This window comes from Clytia hemisphaerica, unplaced genomic scaffold (genome assembly GCF_902728285.1).
Source record: "Clytia hemisphaerica strain Z4C2 unplaced genomic scaffold, Clytia hemisphaerica genome assembly, whole genome shotgun sequence".
Taxonomy (NCBI): Eukaryota; Metazoa; Cnidaria; class Hydrozoa; order Leptothecata; family Clytiidae; genus Clytia; species Clytia hemisphaerica.
The window spans coordinates 1097488-1122260 of NW_027104175.1; the positions used below are offsets into that span (position 1 = coordinate 1097488).

The window sequence follows — 24773 nt, forward strand, 5'->3', positions numbered from 1 at the left end:
AACAGCCAATAGATTTTCTTGCATGGTTTGTGTGATAAAATTTTAAAAAATCCATTTAATTTCGGAATACAAAACAACAGAGCTTTCTCAGAATGCAAGGAAAGTTTTTGTATGAGAAAGCACTGCAGTAAAACATTTAAAACGCTCGTTGGATTTCTGTTTTTCTTCCAGACTAGGCCGCTATGAAAATGATTGAATAAGGTTTATTGTTTATTATAGGCTTAGATCATTACACCAAAACATAATGACAAAGATCAAGCATTCATTTCTTGCTCTTTGTGTTATCCTCGCCACACATCAACAATCAAATGTGAATTCAACCAATCACACTTCAGTTATCTTGTCACGTGATATGAACTTGACCAATAATATCACAGCTTTACAATCACGTGACTGCACTAATGAAACATCTTCAAACTGCTCAACCATTTCGGAACCGCAAACCAAGAAACATCTCTTAAATGATCGAAGCACGTTACCATTCTATTACGTCACTATCGTCTTAACGATTATCGGTTATTCGTTCGTTCTACCGTCGGCATACAAAAAACGACAACCCAGCTCGGTATTTATATTCTCGTTAGCATTTGCCGATTTCTTCATCGGGTTTATTGTTGTCCCGATTAAGATAACCGAAGTTTATGGATCGCAATGGCAGAAAGATATTGTTTGGTGTCGCATCGTAAACGCAATTACGATTTTCGGTATTGCTTTAGCCGGAACGAACGTCGTCTCCGTAAGTATCGACCGAGCGATCTATTTCAGCTACATTTTACAGTATAAAGAGATAATGACTATTAAGCGAGCCTTTTTAGTTTGCCTCGCTTCCTTTTTCGTTTCGCTACCGGCACTCTTTCCAGCTGTTGGCATTGGTGGACAATTTCATAACGAACGTTTGGAGTTTTGCGCTTTCAAATTTTCCTTAACCCGAGGATACATTTGGGCTGTTGTATTGTTATACTTTGTGGTACCTGTCATTTTGGTTCTGATATTACAAGCGAAAATCATGTTAAAGGTGAATAAATATTACAACCAACACCGACATTTCATTCAAGCCAATCCAAAAGATAAAGCTCGTGAAATGCAGCTGCAATTATCCATGAAACGAGAGATGAGGGTGCAGCGCATGTTTGCTTTGATCATAATTTTCTTCATCGTGTGTTGGGGGCCTTTTGTTGTAGGTATGGTGTGCAACCTGGTTGCTCTACATCTCATTACGCCTTTCTTTATACAGCTGATGCGGATCATGTTGTTTATCAACAGTTTTATCAATCCTTTGATCATGTTTTTGTCATCTGAAACCTCAGCTAATATATGGCAGCGTGCGACCGGTAGGAAAAGAAAGCAATCACTCAGGTTATCATCAATCCCGACAGATTCAAGCATCACAGGAAGTACATCTGAGTTGGCTGCAAGTCCTAGTATGCGGAAGGTTACTGGTGTACATAACAAGTCATTTACAAAAGTTTAATGGATAGTCAGCACCTCTAATTGATCCTGACTTTCAAAAAGTCAAAAGAAAATTTCTTTCATTGTCAAGGTCCTGTACAGTATCTTGAATGAAGCTCTGTATGACACTATCAGTTCTATGGATAGCTTCCAAACAGCTTAACTTTGACGTTCATCTAACGTTATTCATTTATATGCATCACTACAATGTCCTCGACATCACACCATTGACCCAACAGCTGATTGGTTGTAAGTGACGTAAAATCATAGTTAATATGTGGTGTAATGTCAGAAGACATTGTAATGGTGCATATCATGAATATGGGTGTTGACTGGATGTATTTTTGACGTTGTGTTAAGTTCATACAAATACGGATAATACTTTATGATGATAATGAGATGCGTTTAACCAACCCAATATTTAAAGGAACACTGTGTTTTCAGTACACTAACAAAATCGCTTTTACTCTTAAAGCGGTCGGAGAGTGTTTTATAGATATATTTCAAAAATTAATCGGATTTACTTGCAATTATTTTAACTATCTCATGGCTAATTGCATAATGATTATTCACTAACCAGTAGTCCCGTTTGGTTTAGGGCAAGAGTGTGTGTAATTGACTGGCAGCGTGTTCTTAACCTTGACCAGAATTCACCAAAAAGGAATCGAACAATCAAACACAACAAAGTAAATTTTCAATAGAAATATTTTTTTTAGTAGAAAAATATTTATAACAAAGTGTCTTATAATTAGTATAAAATATTTTTTAGTCTCTTTTTCTTTATTTATACTTTGTCATGTAAAAAATGTAATATATCAAAAATATTAACCCTCGTTCAAAAAATGAGGAGCTCTGTAAGAAGTAGTTTTAAATTTGCAATTTTCAGCTAAATATATGCACAATAATATGTAGAAAAATTGTCAATAAATTTTGTTTTAAAGGGCACAGTGTACACCCTTATTTCATAGAATTTTATTAAGGCTCTTAACAAATGTCATCTGTGAGTGCTTCAAGGAAAGAATTTGAGTACAGTTGTTCATATTCGGTTATAACGTGAACTCTATCTTTCGATCCCGTTAGAATGGTCAACATGTTTTCATCAGGATCGCTTGTCCCATATAATCCAATTGCCGTAATTTTGACATTTTTGTTTAAAAGTCCTTGAGAAGCTTGGGAGGCTAGTCTTAATTTCTCTTTTGATATATCTCCATCATTCTGTCGCCCGTCTGTGATCAGGAGCACAATCTTTTCTGCGTTGTCACGCGCGCCATATTGGGGCTCATATAATCGTGTGTCGGCCATTTTGAACGCGAGATCGAGACGCGTACGGTAGCCGTAGAATGGTATTTGATCGATGTCTTCATTGAATAATAGATGTTCTTGGTGTGCATTGAAAGGTACATGTAGATGCGCTTTTTCACTGAATGAGATGACACCGATATGCGTTGAGTTTGCACCCAAATGGTAATAATCAGCGAACGTTTTGATGAATTCTTTGGCGTGTGAATATCCACCACGCATTGTTCCCGACGAATCAAGGAGAATCGCAACATCCAAAATGTCACCGCAACGTTGACCTGAAAGGGAAGAAATTGATTTTAATGATTTTATTTTTAGTCTATAATTATAGACCACATGTGTACAACTAATCTTAGTATCTTTATAGTTCTTCACGGTTCTTCAAGTTTTGTTTACTTCGTGGAAAAGATAACAGAAATTGCTTGATTAAAAAAACTGTGTTGCTTTTTTAGCCATCCGATGAGATGGTTCAAAAAGTTGTGTCAATCTTTGGCCCTAGAACCAGGTTTGCGTACATCCTCAACCGAAACAGTATATGAGAAACATCTGTAAATCAGTTTATGCAATCGTAGTTTGTAAACATCCTCATCTCAATGTGTAAAACACACCACATGAACCGAAGATTCTGATCTAATTGGATTGGGACTTACCATTCTTCTGTAGCTCTCCAGGCGTCAATGCTCCATAGTTCAAAGTCCAAAGTGAAACCAAGGAATTTTCTGTTGGTTGTGCTTCTAACGTCATCTGACCGTTGATTGTTCCCAATTGATCGGTTCCTTGTTTATACACCCTGAACACCAATTGAGGTGGCTCAGTGTAAGATTTCACGGAAATTGTGTATTGTTGTTTGCGCCCTGGATCAATATTAGCTGATTTTTGAACTCCATTTTCCGTCCACTTAACAGTGAGTGGTACTTGAGCAATATTCTTCAATTTGAAAGCCAATTGGTATTCGGTCGGCTTGCTCACTTTCTGTGGAGAATCTGAAAGAAAAGGGAGAATAATTCCGTTATTTGATAGGAGAATCAAATACATATTTTATGAAACTAAAACTAACCCCTAACCCCTAACCCCTGATAGGTTCTGTAAAGCAGCGAATACTTCAGACGAGGGACCCTAGGATGTTGATAAAACTAAACGACTATTCAAATGGATGACAAAGACGTACCCAAGTTACCAATCAATATGGAATGTCTTCTTCGGTAAGGGGACCATTGAACATTGTAATTCATTTGACCATAAATTGGTGCTGGTTTTCCACTCTTCTGGAAAGTGGCAGACACCGGGAAAGCAGCAGGTCGGGAGGAACTGACCAGACTGGTATCGTAATACATGCTACCATCAGGGGGTACCACCATTGTCCTGTCTTGGTCTCCTTCCCTCCATTTCATAATGACAGGTTCAGGATACAGATTGGTGACGTCATAACCCATAAAGTATGAACGCATGCGCATAGTTGGGGCTGTAAATAAAAAGAAATGTGTGGATTTTAAAGTCTTATTATAAAAAACCTTGATTCTCCTTTTAACTTTCCAACAAATAGAGACCTTTTGTTTCTAAGCAAAATTGACACACTCATTAAAAACCTTTAATTGCTTGGCTTATAAGGGAAAGTAAAGTGAGCTTTAAGAAAAGCATGAAATTTACAAAAAGCTACTTACAGTTCGATTCCACATAGACTGTCTTTAGTCTCATTTTCTCGAAGACTTCGAAACTTGCATATTCATCGCCGTTCAAGAGAACTCGCTCATTGGTTGCCGGGTTGAAAGCTTCAATTCTTAGATTTGGTACACTGGACCCATCTTTAGGGACGGACATGACGCCGTAGAAGTAAGCCGATGATAAGGGACGAACGTATTGTTTTCTTTGGATGTTATTTTCGTTCCATTTGAAGAGGACATCATGCGACGCCATATTGATAAATTGGATGCCGTAACGATAGTAACGAACGTTCTTTTGTCCTGTTTTATTGAAACATAATGTCAGAAACATACAAAAAGAGTCACAAACATGGGTAAAAAAACATTTAAATGAGATTTACGAATTATTTTTGAACTATAGTGGAGTCTCGGGAGAATTTTGTTCGAGTTAAGAAAATTTCGAGTTGTGGAATAACATTTATAAGGCATTGTTAACTATTAATACTTACTCTAATCCTTGGGGAGGGGCACTACCTTGTCGACCGACAAGGATGTTCCACTGAGGTCCCTACTTGGGACTCATGTTTTGAAAAATGTTCCCAATATTTGCGAAAAGAGTGACCCTGAATGGGACTGAAATTCCCAAACTTTCTCAAAATTCCCAAAAGAGGTACACAGCGAGGGACTGATTTTTCTATTTTGGTGTTTTTTCGACTCTACCTGGGACTAGCGGAGGTGAAACAAGCTACCTTGACCACCGGTACATCCCCTTAACCCTTTTTGCCGAAGCCTCCCGGGTTCTAATCAAGCGGACATTCGAGCTATAGAGGTTCACTCCACTGTAGTAAGAACAGTTAGTATAATGAACACGAAAAAAAAATGAAATCTCTCTGTTTAGTTGTGAATCATTATAGACTTACGTTGGTGCTCAATGAAGAGGAAATGTGTTCTTTTGGTGCGTTGCAAGCGAACAGCATCCAAGCTCTTGTAGCCATCAATCAAAGGTCTATATGAACGGCCACCTTCAGTGATTCGCTCCACGCTAATACGTATCCAAGGAGCTAACTGAGATTTCGATCGGACAACGTAAGTGTATTCGCGGAAGCTGTTAGCCGGGATGCTGAGATAACGGCGACGTGAGGATCCAGGCTCGTTCCAATATAAACGTGTGTTACGTTCACCACGATTCCAAACGTGAAGCGAAAGGAAGTACGGGAACCCGTCCGCGTTTTCTATAAAGGAAAAAATAAAAGGTATTTAGAAAGTTAATAGCTAGAAGCATAATAGTTTCAATCAAATCATAATGTGCGGACGGCGAGGGTTGTTTTTTTTTGACTTTCTCAAGTCTCTCTAAGGGTTACAGAAAAAACACATTTTTTTGTGGGGAGTAAAGAGTATTTAGAAAACTTAAGAGAGTTATGGAAATCTAAGTTGTATTTGATAATGCACCTTATTTTTACATGGTGAAATAAAAGCCCGAGAATAATTACACTATTTAAACATATGAAGAGGAGGAAATGGTTGTAAAGTTTTGAGAAAGATAAATGAGTGTTTCTAAGTCCGGTCTTCGCTTCAGCGCGCTGCGATCACACCTTTTGGCTTCAATCTCTTTTTGCTTGGAAAACAGATTACGTCATATAAATATAGCGCGCTTTTCAACCGTTACGTCAGATCGCGCCAATGGAATTGTTTCATTTTTCTTTTGACCGATAGCGTGGTAGCTTTGCTCGAAAAAGTGCGATCACAGCGCGCGCAAGTGAATACCGGCCTTTATGAAAAGAGCACCATAACATACCTGGTAGTAGAGGGTTATTGTAGATCTTCTTTGGAACTACATTGCAAAAAGAAAAGAAAAGAGTTTGAAAATTATAATATTTAAAGGTTTTGTTTTTAAGTAAGAGTGATAATTGTGATAATTTTTATTCACAAGCTTTTTCACATTGGATTGACACGGATGTGGAGCAAGATTGCTCAGAAACAGGAAAAGAGAAACATTTTTTGCTTATATCAGCATAATATAACATAGCAAGACACTGTGCCAGGGTTCCCACAGCTTTCAAAATTTCAAATTTAAGGAGAATTGAGGAGAATTAAGGAGGATTTTTCACATTTTTTGAGGAGATTTCTGTAAAAATTTGAGGAGTTTTTTATATATTTCTAGATAAATTGAGGAGATTTTCTTTTCAAGTAAAAATGATACTTTTTGTTGTTAAAAAAGCAACACTATACTGTTCAATAAAAAAATTGGATAATGTTTTATATCGGCTTGATCCACACATGCGATAGGGGTGTGGCTCTTCCTGAAAATGACCTTTAAAGAAGCACAAAAATCTTTTGAGATTGTCTCCTTTATTGTAAAAATGATCTTTTTACGAATTAAACAAAATTGAATTGAAATTTTGTAATAATAATAAGGAAAGGTTTACCAAAGTCTCCTTCTTGGGGGGGGGGGGTAGGTCCTTAGAGGGGAGCAGTGGCTCTAAGTGTAAAACTACAAAAAAAATGAAAAGATTTTTAAATGTAGACATGTTATAACAACCTGAACCAATAGCGGCAATAGTCTATTTTTGAAATAAGACCCTTAATTTTCCGAAGTGGCACCCCCACCCCCAGAGTTTCTGAACTTTAACTTCGTAATTGATTTGGCCCCTTAAAAAAACTCTGTTGCCCCTGTCTTTACCAGAACGGCATTGATTTCGAGTTATTGAAAAGCAATGAGGAAATAGAAACGTGATATTAGAGTAAAAAAATGTGCGAGCGAAGCGAGCAAAAAATTTTGCATTTTATTCTTGAAAATCAATTTTCGAAACATCTAGAGGGCCAGCGATACTTGAATATGGTTTTTTATTTTTGATCAAATTTAATTGAGGAGATTTGAAGAAAATATTGGAGAAATTCAAGAAAAAGTAGGAGATTTGAGGAGAATTGAGGAGAATTGAGGAGAATTGAGGAGATTTGTGGGAGCTGTGGGAGCCCCGTGTGTCTGATATGAAACGGAAACACCTTTAAATACAAGCGTTAATCAACAAAAATTCTATTGTTTAAAATTCAAAGAATGGACAACCAGAACCCTGCTCGATTATAGAAAACTTTAAATCTTCCAAAAGTCAAATAGCTCTTTTTTCTTACTTGTATTTCCAACAGTCAGCTGTTCTGTAGAATATCTACCAGTTGGTTGCCATAGATACATGCCACCGTAATCAACAATGCTCACATAACGGCGGTCGACAGTATCATACACTCTAAAGTGTACCGACATTGGGAAATTCTCAATGCGATTAAAGGGTAGATAAAACCATTGATGGTACAAAGCAGGGATATCGATTCGTTGGAAAGACCCATCTGAACCAGCTTGTCTGTATTGAAGTTGAATGGGATTTTGATTGTAATTCTTAATTTGTAAATTGAAGTAGTAGGTATTTTGTGGGTCTGACAATGCCGATGCTATAAATAGAAGAGAGATAGTGGTGATTTAACTGAAAGAAGTTTTTCTTAGTAATTCGTGATATGCACCACTGCAATGTCTTCTGACATTTCATCACGGACCTAATAGTTGATTGGTTCTAAGTGACGTAAAATCAGTCGATACGTCACCTTCAACCAATCAGCTGTTGGCTCCATGGAAGACATTGCAATGGTGCATAGCATGAATATATTTCAATGCGAGATTTAAGGTAAGCTTGCTTCCAGAAAGGGAATTGAGACAAGAATAGAAAAAAAGGATAGATTGATTTTTATACCTTTTTCCGTGATGATCACTCTCATAACGTTTGCATTTTCTGTTGGTTGGATGAAAAGTCGTTGCCGGTTGTTAAGCCTCAAAATTTGTCGGTTCGCCGAATCATAAGCCATAATCTGAACTTGACCTGTCTGTTGTAAGGGGAACGAAATTTTGATTTGTTTGTTTTGTTGACCTGCATTGATTCGTCGGAAGTTGGTACTTCTTTCGAAATCGATTTCTCCACCTTGAGACCAATATAAAGCAACATCATTGTTGACGTAGTTTGTGACGTCAAAACGGATGAAATTTTGACGTGTCGGTTCTAAATCGGCACTGATGACGGCCCGTTGTGCCGTATCAATATCATAGACGGGGTTTGCAGTGAATGTTTTCTTATTGTTAATGTACATCGGGATACGTCTATCCCTAGTTGGCCGATAACACGAAATCGCGATAGGGCCTGGTTTCTCAGATTGTGGGTTTTCATTACGAATGACCAACTTAGAGTTTGACTTTCCACCGAGTTGTTGGAAACCACGGCGTCCGTCTAATGTCCAGGCTAGTGTGACTGGATAGAGTTGCATGTTTTCAACCTGTATGACGTAATAGACTGTTAATCCAGAAATGTCTAAATTGAGCGTGATTAGTCCTTGAGAATTCGGTTGAACGTTTCTCGGGCTGAAGATGAAGTCAGATTTTTGATTGATGGCTAACGACCGTCTGTACATTGCTGAAAATGCGGTGAATTGATGCTCAGAATCAACACTTGGATTCTTTATCATAATTTCAGATCGAACCGCGTTAGCTTTCACACTGTATTTTTGTGTTTTATCACCAACTTGGTGTTGTAATTCACCATCCACGTTTAGATTGTTTGTGACGTAAACGACGAATTGCGCAATATGGCCGATATGAATGACGGGGACTTTGTCTCCAGCTTCACTAGGTTTGAGATAGTATACTGAAACCTGGTTTAGAGGTAGACTCTTGCCATCGACGGATGAAGCTCTCAGCTCAACTGGAATCGGTTTTTGTGCGTTCTGTTTGACTTTGAAAGAGATTTCGGTTTTAGAGTTCGGCTCTACACGGAAATCCTGTGTTTGTCCTCCTTGAGTCCATGTGAGTTGGACAGCTTGTGAATTTGGGTTAACGAGTTCACCTATGTAATTGTACTCAAATTCCGGACCTCTAGCGGGTAACGACCCCGGTGTGTCAGTTTCGGTAATATAAACAACATGCTCTCGGTTTTGATTATTTGACGGCTCAACGGTAAGCGATTTGACGCCGTTTATGAGCATTGGTTTATTGTCATTTTCATCGTAAGCGTAAACAACAACGGGGGAAGGATGTTTCATACTCTTGTATGGGATAATCACAGAATAGAATTCTTTACGGTCCTTTGATGGTGCTGGGATACGAGTAAGACGAGACACGCCGTCAGGAAGTTGGTAACGTAAAATAACGTCTTTACCAACCGGGCTAGATACTTGGAAGGAATAGAAAAAAAGACGTCGTGGGATTTCTTTTCCAACATTGATAACTGTAGCTTCATCGTCGTTAAGAGACGGGAGAACGTCGACGTAATCTTTTCCATTGACGTAAAGTGGTGTTCCGTCCTTCATGAAGGCGTATATTTGAATGGGTTGTTTTGGACCGAGATCGAGGTTAAACAATGGTGTGTTTATGGTGTATTTGAATCTCAGTGCTGGTACATCAGAGCGAGTCGTTTCTTTAGGTGATTTCAAAACAATATCAACATCCGTGTTTCGTTCATTGTTGACAATTAAACGATAGAAATAATCATAAAGAGCGATTTCCCCAGAGATTACAACATTTGTTGCGTACTTCACAGAGGATGTTGGGCGGATAACCAATTCTTGGCGTCGATTCAAATAAACATAGTTATTAGTATTGACGTCATTTCCAGATAACGTGACGGGAGCATCTGAGTTGAAGGATAAAACTGTTTCGCCGTTGAAGTTGGGTTGGAAAGCAAAAACGCGTTGCCACGATCCTTCGGTCCATTTTAAAGCGACGTTATTGGTGTGATTATTGGTCAGCCATAATTTGATGAAATATTCACGAGAAATGGGTCGTATCGCTCCAATACTATACCGAGCAATCAAATTATCCGGACGCATTACCACACTGTCTTTTCCATTGATTTTCGTTGGAGTATCATCGAGTTGATTGACAGCTGTGAAAGTGATTCCACTTTTTGGGATGGTTCTTAAAGCAATTCGGAAGTTGATATCTTCACCAGCCCGGATAGTCTGCATAATTCCACCCGGTACTCCCTTAATGGTGACATCCGAAGATAAACTGTTATTGAAAATGATGTTTTTATACGGATAGTCGATGATAAACGGTTTGTTGCGTGGAAGGCGAATGTTGATGACACGATTCGAGTTAATCAGAGCTTTTTCACCGTCAATATTTTGCGCTCGAAGAAGAATGCTTTGACTACGGAAACCGCCGGTAAGGCTGACCGGAACACGGTAATTTGTTGATTTAGCCGGAACAATGGTAGTTCCGCGATTACCGAATGTTTGCCATGTGACTTGTATATCTTCGTTGGTTGGGTTGTTAAAAAGCATTGTTTCGTTACGAATGGTCACTTGTCGGGAAATGTAGATCTTGTAAAACGTCGGTCTCTTCTGACTTACAGCGTTGACTGGGAATGATTTTTGGTCGTTTGTGTATAATTGTTGCTTGGTACCGTTCACGTAAGACGTTAACGTTATTTCACTGGGTTGTTCGTAAGCCTCGACGTTTGCGAAGACCACGTAATTGAAGTAAAACGCAGGGATGATACGGGAATGCGTTATGACGCCTTCACGTGCAGGTAAATCCCATTTCAAAACAGCAAATTTACTGTTCAAATTACTGACGAGGAGTCTGAAATAATATAAGCGGCGACTGATTGGTTCTCCAATGGTTATTGCGTCACCATGGTAATTTGAGGTCACTTGATTGGGGTCAAAGGTCAAACGCTCGTTGACGTAGAGTTGTTGAGGATTTGCTTTGTCTCCATTAAATGCTCGAATTTGCACCTTCTGTCCTGGTTTAAGCGAGAACCGTTTTGTGATTGGATAACGATCAGCGTTGCTAGGTAAACGGATAGTTTCAGTTACTTGACCATCAACGAGCCATTGGATAGTGGTTGGTCGACCCATTCCACTTTGGTCGGTGACGTAAAGGCGGTAGAAATAGATGGATGGTTCTAAAAAAAGACAGAAAATGTTGAATGAACGAGCTTGCAGAAAATTTAGAGTGAAGATGTAACCTAGTAGAAAATAAGAACACTAAGATTTTCACTGAAAAATTGTCAGAGAGAGTATTAAGAATCATTCCTATCCATAATGATACGGTGAAAAATGAGTAGTACAAATTATCCAAATTTAACATTATTTAACGTGTAGAGAAAAAGGCTACAACTAAACTTTTGAATAGGAGACTAAAAAAATACCTTGTGTCAAATTGATATCTTGAGGTGGCGATGGTTCTTCTGTGTTGTCACTTGAAGACGGATTCAGGCTAAATTCTCGTGCACCATTTACCAGTACACTGTTGCTTGTTCCAGCTTCAAAGGCGGTCAAAATGATTTTGTTTTTGTTAGCAACGGGTTGATCGATGGTTACTTTATCACCTGGTTGAACATACAGTACATTTTTGACGCCATCTTGTTCCCAAAGGAGATTGATGGGGACCGGAAGTTTGTTGACAGCGTTCAAGACCATGCGGTAAGGTCTTCCAATTTCATCTATAAAAGAAAAGAACAACAAGTTGAAAATGTTTGGGATTAGACCAATCTTGGAGAACGAGTTTTTGCAATTAAAAGGAAGCTCAGCCACAAATAGCAAAGGCTACAGCAAAGTCCTCCAATTAATCTAATACTTTAAACCTAATCTCACCTGCACTCAACTCCACCATTCTGTAACTTGGCACTCGATTCGGACGCGTTACAAATCTTCTTTGTCCGTTCAACATGACGCGCGAGCGATCATTATTTCTTTGCGCCGTAAAACTGAAATCTTTCAAAGCATCCTCCCGTCTGACATGCATTCGGAGAAAGACGAGTGAATTTGCAGGTATTTTAGTAATGTAACCGATGCCACGCCATTGCCAGAACAAATTGACGTCATTTGGAAGAACGTTTTTCATCTGGAGGTAGTTGTAATACGGTTGTTCCTCACCTATTTCTACAAAACATCAAAGAAGAAAACTCATATAGGCAAACAGTTCTTTTTGGAGTGTAGAAGCCTAGCAGTGCCTTGTATTGTCTGTAAAAAGATCCCTTGTCGATACTCCAAAATTAATCCGCAATGGGCAAAGACTCGCTAAAAAGAGAGTAACGCTTCAATACCAACATCACATTTATTAAACAGATCCGATATCTATTGAAATTTTCAAAATTCACTGCTGTACAGCGCTACGTTATACGTTAGATAAATACTGCTACAGAATATGCCTATTATCCCCACTGACCTTTATATATCCCTGGACCAAGCAATATCCGCCATCTTTGATTGGAGTTTTTTTGGAATTGATACCCAAGAAGAAGCCATTGCAATGTTAAAAATTAACGTCTAACGCCGCTACATCACCAAAAAAATTTGAGAAAAAGTAGACCTAGCGCTCCCGATGCATTTACACCGCTATCGAGTAGTGCCGCCATTAGGGTACCACTTTTCAAAAAAACTCCGATCAAAAATTTTGCTTGGCTGGGATTGAGAAGCTTGGTCCAGGGTATATAAAGGTCAGTGATTATCCCGCATCAGTAAGATTCTCGCGATTTCATTGGTCAAAAGACATCACGTGGACGTGGGATTCATATTCGGTTTCATACCTTTTCCAGTTTGTACAAAAACACGATTTTTTCCCGAAGGCTGCGAATCATCCAAAGTGAAGAGATTCTGTCCATTGATGTAAACTGGTCTACCATCTTTAGTTGTAGCTTGCATTCTGATTGGTTGATCACCTTTGGTTACCAAAGCAACACCCCTGTCATTGGCGGGAATTGTGGTGGATTTCTTCTCTCCACTTTCAATCCAGTGAACGATAATTTCTTCGTTCAAATTATTTCGGACGTCCACATCGACTTGTTGTTCTTTTGGCACTAGTTCTGGGAAAGAAACGAAGAAGGCCGTTGTGATTACTGAGAGATTTCCAAACAATAGTTTACAAAAACACAATTTGTTGAGTTCGAACGTGTAAGAAACCAAAGCAAAATCTTACAATATAAGAACTAAAATGTGATAAAAAGGATGAAACAGACTTTCTTAACCATTCTGCAGATCTTAAAAGATATCCCAATGTAATCAGCTTACCAGGTCTTTCGATAACAACGTATTCAAATTGGTCGACGGATCTTGGTCTCAAAGTCATTGAAGGTCTTCCATTCACTCTTAACATCTGATCCAAATGGAAAGCTTGGGCCACCATATTCTCAACACCATTAGGGAATTGGATGTAAGCCCTTCGTGTAGACTTGGCATCAATGAGAACAGGAGCGATTTGAATGCTTCGATCTGATGGAACATGGAATTTGATCAAAACATGTTTATTCTCACGGTTGACGAAATGAATGGATATGAAACGTGGTTTGTTTGTAGTCGAAGGACTTTTTGGTGATTTGTCTTCGTCTTTCGTTGAATCTGGATCTGAAAAAGTGGAGAATGAAATCCACATTGTAGGGATAAACAACGCTTAGGTTAAATTCACTTTTTAATACAAATATATGGTGGAGTGTCCATAACTCGAAATTGCACAGGGAACACAAATTTGATTGAGTTATGGAAACTGTTTAGAAGGCATTGTTAACTAAAAGGACAAATAAACTTGTTCGAGTTAAGGAGGTTCGAGTTAAAGAGATTCGAGTTAAAGAGACTTCACTGTAAATTATTTCTAAATGAACTGTAGTAATGACAATTTCAAAGAAACAGTTTCTGCTAAGGCAAGATTCGATCGGGTAGTTGTGAAAACGATTTTAATTACCTGATACCACGATTGATTTTGGCGTATTGTCGCTCGGTCGTTCGTTTTCTTCTCCCAGTGGGATCTGGTAGACATCCTCTCCACCAAGCATGACTGGTTTATTGGAAGAACTCGACACGGCTGATAGTGAAATTTGTTGTGTATCTTTTGGTAAGTAGAAATAAAAGATTTTGTGTCCACCAGCAGGGATGTTTGTTGATTTTCGAATGTCTTTCAATAACCAACGAATTGTGATTGGTTCGTTGAGTGTGTTGGAGATCTGGAAACTAGTCAATCTACCGTCGATTGCTACAAAAAGAAACAAGGCTGTATGATTGACATAAGAGTTGAAAGAATCTGTTCATACTTTTGAATTTTTACTATGCTTAATAAACTTGAACTCATTTTAAGGGGAGTTGAAATCTTACGTTTTTTGGTCAAGAAGATCATGGCATAAACATCTTTGGAGAATGGGATTTGGAAAGATTGTCCACGACCATTGATATCCAACAATTGTTTGGTCGCTATTGACAACCGTTCATATTGTGAATACATCGGATATTCGAATGTAATTAATCGATTTGAATTTCCATCAACAGTGAAAGGGACTTTCTCTCCGTTTTGTGTGTACGTCATTTTTGCTGATTCAGCATTTTTGTTGAAAACGTCTAATTCGATTTGACGGTAGCCGTAAATGTGTTGAGCTAAATCGAAAAGAAAGTGAATAAGAGATCTTTAAGTTTCTATGATGCAGGATTCTATTTTTTAAGGATCAGGGGAAATTTGAAACGTTTTTGTAAGTTACTGAATGGTATTCATTGAAAATGCAGATAGAGCCTTACTTTTTTCATCAATATCGAAGGCTTTAATTACACGATAAACATTTTCACCGACTAATTGATAAGGCAAGTCAAGCTTTCGTTTCCCGCCAATTAACAGCTGGTTTCCAGTCTCCTCGTCAAAGAACTGGAAACTAGTTTCCTTCTCAATGACGTCATCATTGATAGCCAATCGAACGAGGATATCTTGGATGAGATGTTTTGAGTTGGGTTGAACGATAGTTGATTGTTGACGGTTATCAATTTTGCTGACGATGCGTAAAGGTGACGATCTCTTGTTGTTGAAAGTGAGTTTCAAGTGAAGAACTGCTTGGTCCGCCCATCCTGTCTCTGAACCTTTGGGAATAAATTTATGATTGATCACTTTCTAGGTTTTTATGTATATTTCTATTAAAACTGAAAGCTTCTTGCCTACTACTCCATGATTTTATGATTTTATGATTTTCAAAGCCATTATTCACGAATTATTTGATTTGACCTTTGTTGAGATTCCAAAGAGTCAGGGAGTGTCACTTTGTTCATCTTTCTCTAAATTTCTTTATCGAAAAATTCACACAACGAAAATTAGTTTGCTTACTTTTTTGACCGATGTAGAGAGCTTTACGTTTTGAACCTTCAGTTCCATCAAGGTTGAGATAGACAGTACCATAAAAACCATTCATAAATTCTTTCCCTCCATTTGTATTTGTAACTTCGAATTGTAATCGAGTATCACCTGCAACTTGTTGTACTTTTCTCTCCACGTACGAACGCGCGGGAATACGCCACGATTGTGAATTGAGGCGAACGTTGACGGTATATGGTAAGGTGTTGATGAAAGCCAGATTAGCAAAGCCAAGGTTGACTGGCGATTCTGAAAAATTAGAAAATGATACCATGAGTATCACACAGTTAACTCTGAAATTTCACCTGTGAGGATGGACTATAAGAATTTTATCGCGCATGTCTTAATGACTTAGCAAAGCCAAGGTTGACTTGGGATTCTCAAAAATGAGGAAGCGAGATATCATTGCCAACGCATTGACCCTAAACCGGAAAAGGATGGCATTCATAGCTGTCCGTTGGACACAAGTATCTCGTACTCATTTTCGGTGTTAATTTAAAAAAGTTATCTAGCGTCTAATGTCTATAATTTCAATGATTTATCAGATTGCTCAATTGCGTTCCGTTGCAAATGAAAGTCTATGATTAATATATTACCTGGATTAATGACAAAATGATTAATCTTCATATCATCCAAAGTCGATGGTTTAATTGTGAAAGAATCTTGACCATTCAGCGACACCTCTCTTCCGGTATTTGTGTCAATCACTTTAAAGGTGACATCTTTGGGTTGCTTCGGCGATAACACAATATCCCGGTATAAATACACATCACCCGGTCCGATAATTGTGTCTTCCGTATTTTGGCCTATCCACTTAACGGCGATTGGTTGAGGATTATGATTTTTGAAGAGAACGTTGAAGAAATATGGGCGATCTGATGGACTGAGTTCCGTGTCTAGAAAGTGAAGAAAATGTGTCATTCGTTTAGGACATTGAAATATTTGCCTGAAATATTCAATTTGTGAAACAAAAAGGATATATTTAGATCTAAACACTTTCCAGTAACAGCCTGAGTTAAAATTATCAATGCCACTTTTGCAGAATAGGGAAATTACTAACCTTTGGAATGGATGATAAAATTCATGGATTTCAATTTATTGGAGAATAATCTCAACCCATCAGTACCATTGATAAAAAATTGTTTTTCGCCATTTTCATCTCTCGCAGTCAATTGTATAGTTTCACCCATAAAGCGGTCTAATTTGATTTGTTTATAGAATTTGGGTGGAATAGTGATATAAGGTTTATTGTTGATGAAGATTTGTGAAGGATTGTCCAATGTGTTGACAAATGAAAATATGGTATCTTTGAACGTTTCTATTGGTGGAGAAGAAAAATGTGAGAGTTTTGATTGGTTAAAAGGTTGAAGTTTCGATTACAGGTAAAAAGGAAACAGAATGAACAGAAAACAAGATACTTTGAGATCAAAGACAATCTGTTTTCAGCTCTATTTGCCATAGCAGCATTTTAACAGTGCCAATGTCATGTCACAGCTATTTTGAACCCTCTTTTTGACATTTCATTCCCAGTTCTTTCAGTCTCGTCATAACTTAAAGTGATGATAAACAAACCTTTTTCTTCATTTGGACGTGTGATTATAATGGGAACAACTCTCTGTTTGAATGTCGGTACCACCTCAAAAACATTTTGATCGTTCAGTGAGACAGGTACTAAATCTACATTTGTGGCCGTCACGCGAACTGGCTTCGGTCGCGCCGTGGTGGGTCCGATCATCATTCGAGACATGACGTACTGAGTTTGTTGCGGCGACATTTTGATGATTTGGTTATGGAATTTGACGATTGTTGGTTCGTTTCGGCGATTCATGAGTTTAGCGATAGCGAAGTAAGAAACGTGTGACGTCACCTCCCCTAAGAAAATAATCAAATTATGTATTAAAAAATTAATTAATTTTGTGGGCTTCTCCACTATCATTTGGATGATCATAGTTATATGCATTTCATTGGTTTTATTTGGTTTTGATAGTGGGAAGAAAAGGTTTTCACTTAAAAATCGTTAGCAATTAGTAAAATGAAAATGGACGATCTATACTCCTATGTCAGAGCTTTCTTCCTTCAACTTCGGTTAACATTTAGATAGTGTCCCTGAAAGGTCATTGGAGTTACAAAATCATGGAAAAAAATCTAATAATATATTCAAAAAGGTTGAACTGTAGAGGTCGTTTGCATCAAAGGAATGAAAAAAATCCAAAATTCCTTACCGTAGTCCTGAACGACGATTGTGATTGGCTTCAAATACGAATGATAGTTGAGAAGCACATGTTCACTTTCTCCGTTAATTTTCATCAAATTTCCGACATCCTGATCGATCACTTTGAAATAACGCGCGTCCGGTTTTTTGTCAGCGGACACAACGAACAATTTGTGTTTCGTTTGACCGGGTTTCAGGATGATGGTGGTAATTTCACCGTTTAACGGGCTGGCCATGTATACGGTATTCGACCATTTGTTTTGAATGGTGAGATCAAGGTAGTAAGTGGTTGGTGCATACTCCGAATCAGCTGTTAAATACAGATAAAGGTACCGATTTTAATTACTTTTCTTCCAAACAAAAATTGACTACTGTAGACTCTCGCGCTAATTCTAATTTCCACAATTCAAATCCCTCCCAGTCCCCGTTAAGGAGAAACCCCTTAAAAACTTTCTATAATTCGAATCTCTGAAAATCGATCCCCCGTTCGAATTCAAAGTAGCGAGAGTGAATTATAATTAGATTGAACCGAGAACGGGCTAAGGATAACAAAGCATTACAACTGTTGAAGAGCGTTTAAAGAACTCAATAAGGTAGAGAAAACAATTTGAATTCTTACCTTCATCACTGAGGAAAATCGGAATACTTTCTTGAGTGAGGCTCGGAATAATTCCCAGCTGTTCTTTTCCATTTACATAAATCGGACGCCCATCCGCCATCTTCCCGGTGACGTAATGCATAAACGGGAATGATTCGTAAGAGAGTGAAACCATGGCGTTTAATTTGCGTTGTCCGCTCTTGAAATCGATTTCTTTGAGGGTTCGACCAGTGATGTCTTTGATGAATAAACGACCAGATTGCCCAATGAGAGAAGTGATATCAAGCTTGATGTAACTTGGTCGTTGGACGGTGATTTTATCTGAAAGAAGACGAAAGATAAATTTTAGTAACAATAGCAGATGACCTTGATAAACTATCGTTAAAAAGTAGAGGCAATATAATATATAAGTCCTGAGAGTAAACCAAAGCCTCTTATTGAAATCCATTATCAATGAAAGATAAAGATTTGCTGTAAAGTTAATTTTCTTCCAGAATTGAAGACTTGTTATCACTTACTGGCATTTTCAATGAGAACGGTAAAGTCCTGTCTGTACGGTTGATGGTTGACGTAAATATGATCTTCACCATTCGGTAAGGTTATTAACAAACCGGTTTCTCTCTCTACAAATTGAAACTTAGATGAACTGGTTAAATCCTCTAGTTTTGAAGAAAGATAGAGAAATTCTGTCTTTTTCGAAGCATCAATGTTGTATTCTTTGATATTGGAAGGTTTTTCACCAGAGCTGATGATGGTTTGTTTGGCGATGATTTCTTTGTTCCATTTGTTGTCAACAATGAACGCAATGACTGAAATCTTCGAATCTGGAGACAAGGAAAATATTCTTATAGAAAGACTTCTTAAATTAACATTATTTTAGAATTGAAGAGCACACCGGAAAATTCTGAGATCAGACGACTTTACGGCTACAAAGGTGTCATTTTTATGGATATCTTGGATGGTAGACATTTTCATTTCAAGTTTTAAATCGCATTATTTAAATTCTATCATTTCAAATTTAGCAGAACATTTTTACAAGTACGGTCAATTAAAAACAACAAGTTTACCTTTCTTAGACATGACCACACTTGGCATATTTTTAACATCACAGACCACAAAAGCTGGTTTATCATTAATCATCAACACTTGATTATCTTCAGTTGATTTTGCATTCAACTCCATACATTCACCTTTTTTCAGTTCCAATCTCATGTTATTTGTTCCTTGACTAAAAGCTGGTACACGATTCTCTCCTCCATCTTTCGATGAATAAGATGTCAGACGGCTTTGACCTTTCGGATCGGCACCTGAGCTAGGTTGCTGTTCAGAATCAGGGTTAGGATAGAATCGTGGTGTGAGTATGACTTCTTCGGGTAAGGTGTTGACCAAAGTAAAAACTTTGGATGCAACATCACCTTAAAGGAATAGAAATGATTCTATAAATTTCATGACAAATGCTCCTTTCGGCGGAGGAAAAACAATCTAGTAAATACACCTAATAAATAAGAATATCCCCGCTAAACAATTTTCAGAGAACTTTTCACCGTCACTTTTCACACTCATTCCTAAACTTCCGGATATGAGATTTAGAACAAATTTCACAAAAACAGCTTATTCTAGAACCCCTACCCAAAAATTAAGATAATAAGTATTTTTCCTGATAAAACAAACCGCAACTTACTTTGAGGGGCGACGACAATGTCAACCGGTTTATTCTTGGTCAAATAATCACCAGACACCAAATCAACCACAAATATCCTTTCTCCATTCACCGGTAACTTTCCATTGGTTTTATCATCACGTTGTGCAGTTATTCCCACAATGCCTTGCAATTGGTCTGGTTGTGCTTGCTCTAAGTACAGTACCGGGATCTTTAGTATCCGCTTACTACCTTTACCGATGGTATAAGTATCCGGGTTGTACATGTATGCGGGAGTTTCTTTGTTCAGTAATTGTACTTGGATGTTGATGGGAGTATTATATTGGTTGTCGATGAGTATCCAGATGAAATGCGGATACACTGGAAAATACAAAGTGATTTCAATGGTGATGTTTTTTTGTAAGGACAATTTACTCAGTGTCATGTAATATCAATGGATGTTGTGAACGTCAGGAGAGCGTTGAATAGCTTTGTGTGTCAGATGAGTACTTATTTGGAATTCGTGAAAAAAAACCTGCTCGATTGATTCTGTAAGAACTATTGTTGCGTGTCTTGAGGGGGAGGGCTTATTTACAAGAATATAGACCTATGATCTTAAACAAATCTAGCAACATAGTAAAGAACTTTTGTAGAGTGATCTATTTATTTACCTTGTCTGGCGATAACAATTTGTTGTGGTTCAGGTTGCGTTGCGCCATGAGGTTGGAAATCAGCTTTGAATTCTTTTTCACCATTGATCAAAAGAGACTTTCTGCTTTGTTGGTCCATGACTGTCATTTGTAAGAGATTCAACAAAGTTTGGGGATCCAAAGAATCGGCGATTGTGAATTTGATGGTCTGTAAAATATTCTGTTTAGGACCAACAGCAATTTCTTTGGGACTTGAGAAATAGATTTTGGGCAAATTTCGACGTACAGCCCATGAAACGATTGCAGGCGTTTCCAACGGGTTGATAATTCGGAAAGAAACAGTGTACGAGTTTCCTATGACAAAAAAAAGTATTAAGTAATAGCTTGAATTCGCTCCAGAATATAAGACCAATGAAAAAATCTTGATTTTCGAATAATATTACATAATTTTGGATTACATAATATTAGATATTTTACAGCTATGCTATGTTACAATCCAATGATACCTCAGATATCATATTCTTTCCACACTAGACACTAGGTAGGCTAACTGCTCGCAAATCTCCCCAGGAAGTGTGTCTAGTCCGCCATGTTGATAATTTAACTTAATTTTTCGATTTTCGCTCGAATTTCAAAACATTCGAATCGACCTCACAGATTTATAAAGCCCGAAGGGTTAGATGTCGTGCTTTAAGTCATCGCAGGCAAAAAAACATGAACATCGGAAAAAATGTTGTTGCTATTGTTTTCGAAAACCCGCGAAGCTTCTGATTGGTCAAGCGCTGAAATTCTATTGTAATGTCACGTACACCACGGCACACTGTTAACTTGAAAATAAAATGGCAGACTAGCCAACATAAAAAATGGACAAGCTTTCTTTTATATAAGAAGGCTGATCCATTCAAGTAGTTACATAATGGATACATACTTGTTGGCAAGGATGGCTGAACCACCATTGCTTTTGGTTTATCATTCTCCTTCAATGGGTTAATTTGAACTGGCAATTTTTCTTCTCCATTCAAAAGAACCATGTTTTGGTCCTCTGGGAATGTGGATGTCAATACTACAAGTGATTTTAAGTCCTCTTTAGAAATCGGTTTATCAAATCTGAGCTGTAGTAAAATGTCTTTCTTCGTTCCCGGTTGAATGGTGTATGATTTTGAATTGTCAGTGAAAAATGGTCGGTTTTCTTCACTATTTTTGTCGTCATTGTTCAAGCGCCATTTGAGTTCAATTGGTTTCTTGAAGTTGTTATCGATTGTGAAACGTACCCCATATACATAACCTGGAATTAAATAAAATGGAAATCACATTTATTCCAGGATTAAGAAGCAAAATGCACACATCATGTACATTCATTCATGCATCAAAAAGCTAAAGTATGAGCTTATAATCTTATACTCGTATTTTAATTTCTGACATACTTACCGATATCGGAAACCGTCATCGGGAAATCGGGTAAATCTTTCGGGTTTGTTGTCAAATGTAAATCAGTCGGTAATTGCTTCTTTACATTAAGGAAAGCTGGGTTTTTCCAAGGTCCATGTGAAACTCTGAAGATGATTGCATTTTTCATTTGTGATGGACTCTTGACTGAAGCAGGCATTTGAAGTCTGAGGACTAGGCCTGTGTTATCTCCAGGCTGGATCGACATTTCTTGTTTGGAAATCGTTTGAGCAAGTTTCAAATCTGGATATCGGTCAGTGTTCAATTCCCATTTGATATAAGCGGTAGTTTTCATTGGATTTCGAATGTTGAGTTTCACTGCGTATAAATTCTCCTCTGGTTTTGAAATATTCACAATCATGCGATTAACACCTTGAAGTTCTGAAAGCGATACACTCAATGTGGGTGAACCATTGATGAGTAATGCACCACTGTCCGAGCTTTGATCATCTTGGCTTGTTGCATAAAGAACGATCAAATTGCGATCAGGTAATGGCTGATCAACTGATGGCGCGCCAAAACGTAAAGAAACTTTTTTGTTAGAATCGGCACCCATTTGAACTGGTTTCTCATTGGTGAATAATTTGTAATTATCCATAACGAGTGCATATCGCCATGACAACAGGACTGGGGATTGTAATTGGTTGATGATGTTCAAATTCACGTAGTAATCTTTCGCTGAAAGAAGAATGGTAGAAATGTATTTATCTGAAGTGTTAGACTAATAGTTAAGGCAGATCATTGACAGATTACTCAAATGAGATATTGTGTTTTTTTACTAAAAAGAAAGAATGATCATTAGATGACGTCGCTTCAGCTACTTGTCAGATTCTCGGCGACGGCAAAAATGAATTGAAATATAAGAAAGACACTATATTTTTCGTTGCCGTAAATTTGTATGTGTTAACGATTGTTAAAGGGACATTAAAGTAGTAAAATGTAAACATTGCGCGAACCACGTGTCATTAAAGAGAACAATTAAAATCACGTGTCCAAAACAAACTTGTAAAACAATTGAACAATTAAAGTTAGCCATATTTGGTTTGATTTTTTATTTTGACATGTGACATTTGTTTTGACTTTGTATCCGCTGCATACAGTTTGTTTACAAATTTCGCAAGTACTGTTATGTCCCTTTAAGTACCTGATTTAGAAATGACGATATCCTGTCTGGGTTTTTTCTCTCCCTCATTTGGTAAATCCTTGTTGCTTGGTGAATAACCAAAAGGTTGCAATACCAATATGGTATTTGATTTCCCATTGACCAATAAATCCTGACCGTTTGAGTCCTTAGCACCTACTCTTATAGCTTTCTTTAAGGTGTCCGCATCAATGGGTTTAGAACTAATGAATTCGACGTTGTATTGAACATTTCTGTTGGGTAAAGCTGTGTATGTTTTTGGCGAAGGATCAGAGGGTCTCAGGTAGTTGGCGATATTTCGGTCAGCAATTTCCCAAGAAAGTGTAGCTTCTTCTTGTCCGTTGTTGAAAGCATTGAAATTGAGAACGTATCGGAGTTCTGAAATATAGAAAGAAATATTACCAGTCATTAGATTTTCTCCATTATTATTGAATGATAAATCTACCTGCTAACTTATTAGTATTCAGCACTTCGTATAGTGGGGAAATATACCCCTCGTCGCGATCCAATCCTATAAAAACTCCTATGTATTATTTGCAGACAAAAAAAGTAAAATGTCGATTTTCAACTCGATTTACCTCTAGGTTGAGACAGTGTAAAATCTAATGGTTGGATTTTGAAAGATTCTGTCTTAGGTGATTCAGGATTTTGCTCAAAAATGACCAAAACCATATCTGGTGTAAAGATAAACTCGTTGTTGATCAGGAAAGGTTGTTCTGTTGATCGATCGACAGCTTGGAATGAGAGCATGTTTTTAATCTCGTCTTTATCGAGCGGTCTCGTGCTTCTGATGACGAGATCAACTTCTTGGCTATCTTGCTTAGAAGGATCAATGGTGAATTCTTTTGGTGAATCTGAAGAAAGTGAATCATCGACTATTTGGAAATTCCATCGGAGAATGTAAGGTTGATTGATTCCATTGTTGGAAAGACGAATCTTGATTGGATAATCAATCGCTGAAAAACAATAAAGGTAAAAAATCACTCTTAAAGTTCAAATCAGGAATTGTTGAAGGCAGTAATTAAAAGCTAACCAAGGACAATTCACATATTATAGATGATAAACGATAGGTACCTTTGCTATCTTTGTCTTTGTCTTGGTATGATGTAATGACAATATTAATTGGAGAGATGTTCTCTTGATCCAAATCGAAATTCAAATGTGGTTTCTTGTTTAACAAGACTTGAATTTCAGTGGAAGAATCTTGACCGAAGACTTGAATGGTTCGTGAATCGCCAGAGCTGCGAGTGGATAATTCATCATCGAAATTATATCTAAAGTTTTTTTTGCTCCGTGGTTGAACGAAAATCAAATCTTTGCTTTCTGCTGATTTTTCGCCAGTTGACCCTGATTGAGATTCTGGTTGTTGGTTCACGAATCGCCATTTCAAATCGACAAGATCGGAAATTTGGTTGTCAACGACAAATTGTATAGAATAAGATTTTCCTACGAAATGAAAGATCGACATTAGTTATAATTATATTCCATAGGTGAATAAATCAATGGCCAATAAAGCACATAACTTTTTTACATATTCATATAGTTAAGTTTAGTGAGAA

At 37.6% G+C, this 24773-nt stretch overlaps 3 protein-coding genes across 3 annotated transcripts in view; 1 reads left to right on the forward strand and 2 right to left on the reverse strand.

The window, feature by feature from the left end:
* The first annotated feature begins 223 nt into the window (after positions 1-223).
* Positions 224-1539, forward strand: LOC136814463 (melatonin receptor type 1A-like). The gene has a single exon (XM_067071015.1). The coding sequence runs from the start codon at positions 245-247 to the stop codon at positions 1469-1471; it is 1227 nt and encodes a 408-aa protein (XP_066927116.1). The 5' UTR covers positions 224-244; the 3' UTR covers positions 1472-1539.
* Positions 1540-2136: 597 nt separating this feature from the next.
* LOC136814444 (uncharacterized) overlaps positions 2137-24773 on the reverse strand; it is a 41016-nt gene continuing 18379 nt past the window's right edge. The window contains exons 20-49 of the mRNA XM_067070992.1: positions 24289-24660; positions 23793-24170; positions 23218-23592; positions 22056-22751; positions 21556-21912; positions 20649-20981; positions 20020-20358; positions 19406-19753; positions 18857-19162; positions 18360-18659; positions 17751-18050; positions 17101-17400; positions 16589-16846; positions 16125-16424; positions 15502-15777; positions 14928-15260; positions 14514-14789; positions 14107-14394; positions 13440-13772; positions 12959-13234; positions 12024-12311; positions 11579-11872; positions 8129-11332; positions 7518-7832; positions 6184-6219; positions 5309-5620; positions 4410-4709; positions 3917-4210; positions 3399-3731; positions 2137-3026 (exon numbers count right to left, since the gene is read on the reverse strand). Of these exons, the coding sequence (XP_066927093.1) occupies positions 2434-3026; positions 3399-3731; positions 3917-4210; positions 4410-4709; positions 5309-5620; positions 6184-6219; positions 7518-7832; positions 8129-11332; positions 11579-11872; positions 12024-12311; positions 12959-13234; positions 13440-13772; positions 14107-14394; positions 14514-14789; positions 14928-15260; positions 15502-15777; positions 16125-16424; positions 16589-16846; positions 17101-17400; positions 17751-18050; positions 18360-18659; positions 18857-19162; positions 19406-19753; positions 20020-20358; positions 20649-20981; positions 21556-21912; positions 22056-22751; positions 23218-23592; positions 23793-24170; positions 24289-24660 (12713 nt within the window). The 3' untranslated portion in view covers positions 2137-2433. The remainder of the gene's footprint in view (positions 3027-3398; positions 3732-3916; positions 4211-4409; positions 4710-5308; positions 5621-6183; positions 6220-7517; positions 7833-8128; positions 11333-11578; positions 11873-12023; positions 12312-12958; positions 13235-13439; positions 13773-14106; positions 14395-14513; positions 14790-14927; positions 15261-15501; positions 15778-16124; positions 16425-16588; positions 16847-17100; positions 17401-17750; positions 18051-18359; positions 18660-18856; positions 19163-19405; positions 19754-20019; positions 20359-20648; positions 20982-21555; positions 21913-22055; positions 22752-23217; positions 23593-23792; positions 24171-24288; positions 24661-24773) is intronic.
* Positions 22987-24773, reverse strand: part of LOC136814452 (uncharacterized) — a 792139-nt gene continuing 790352 nt past the window's right edge. Inside the window, exon 10 of the transcript XR_010847638.1 lies at positions 22987-23217. The gene's annotated coding sequence lies outside the window, so the exon portion shown is untranslated. The remainder of the gene's footprint in view (positions 23218-24773) is intronic.

What these genes read in the sequence shown, in the direction of transcription:
- LOC136814463 (XM_067071015.1), top strand. Translation starts at nt 245, where the DNA reads ATGACAAAGATCAAGCATTCATTTCTTGCTCTTTGTGTTATCCTCGCC.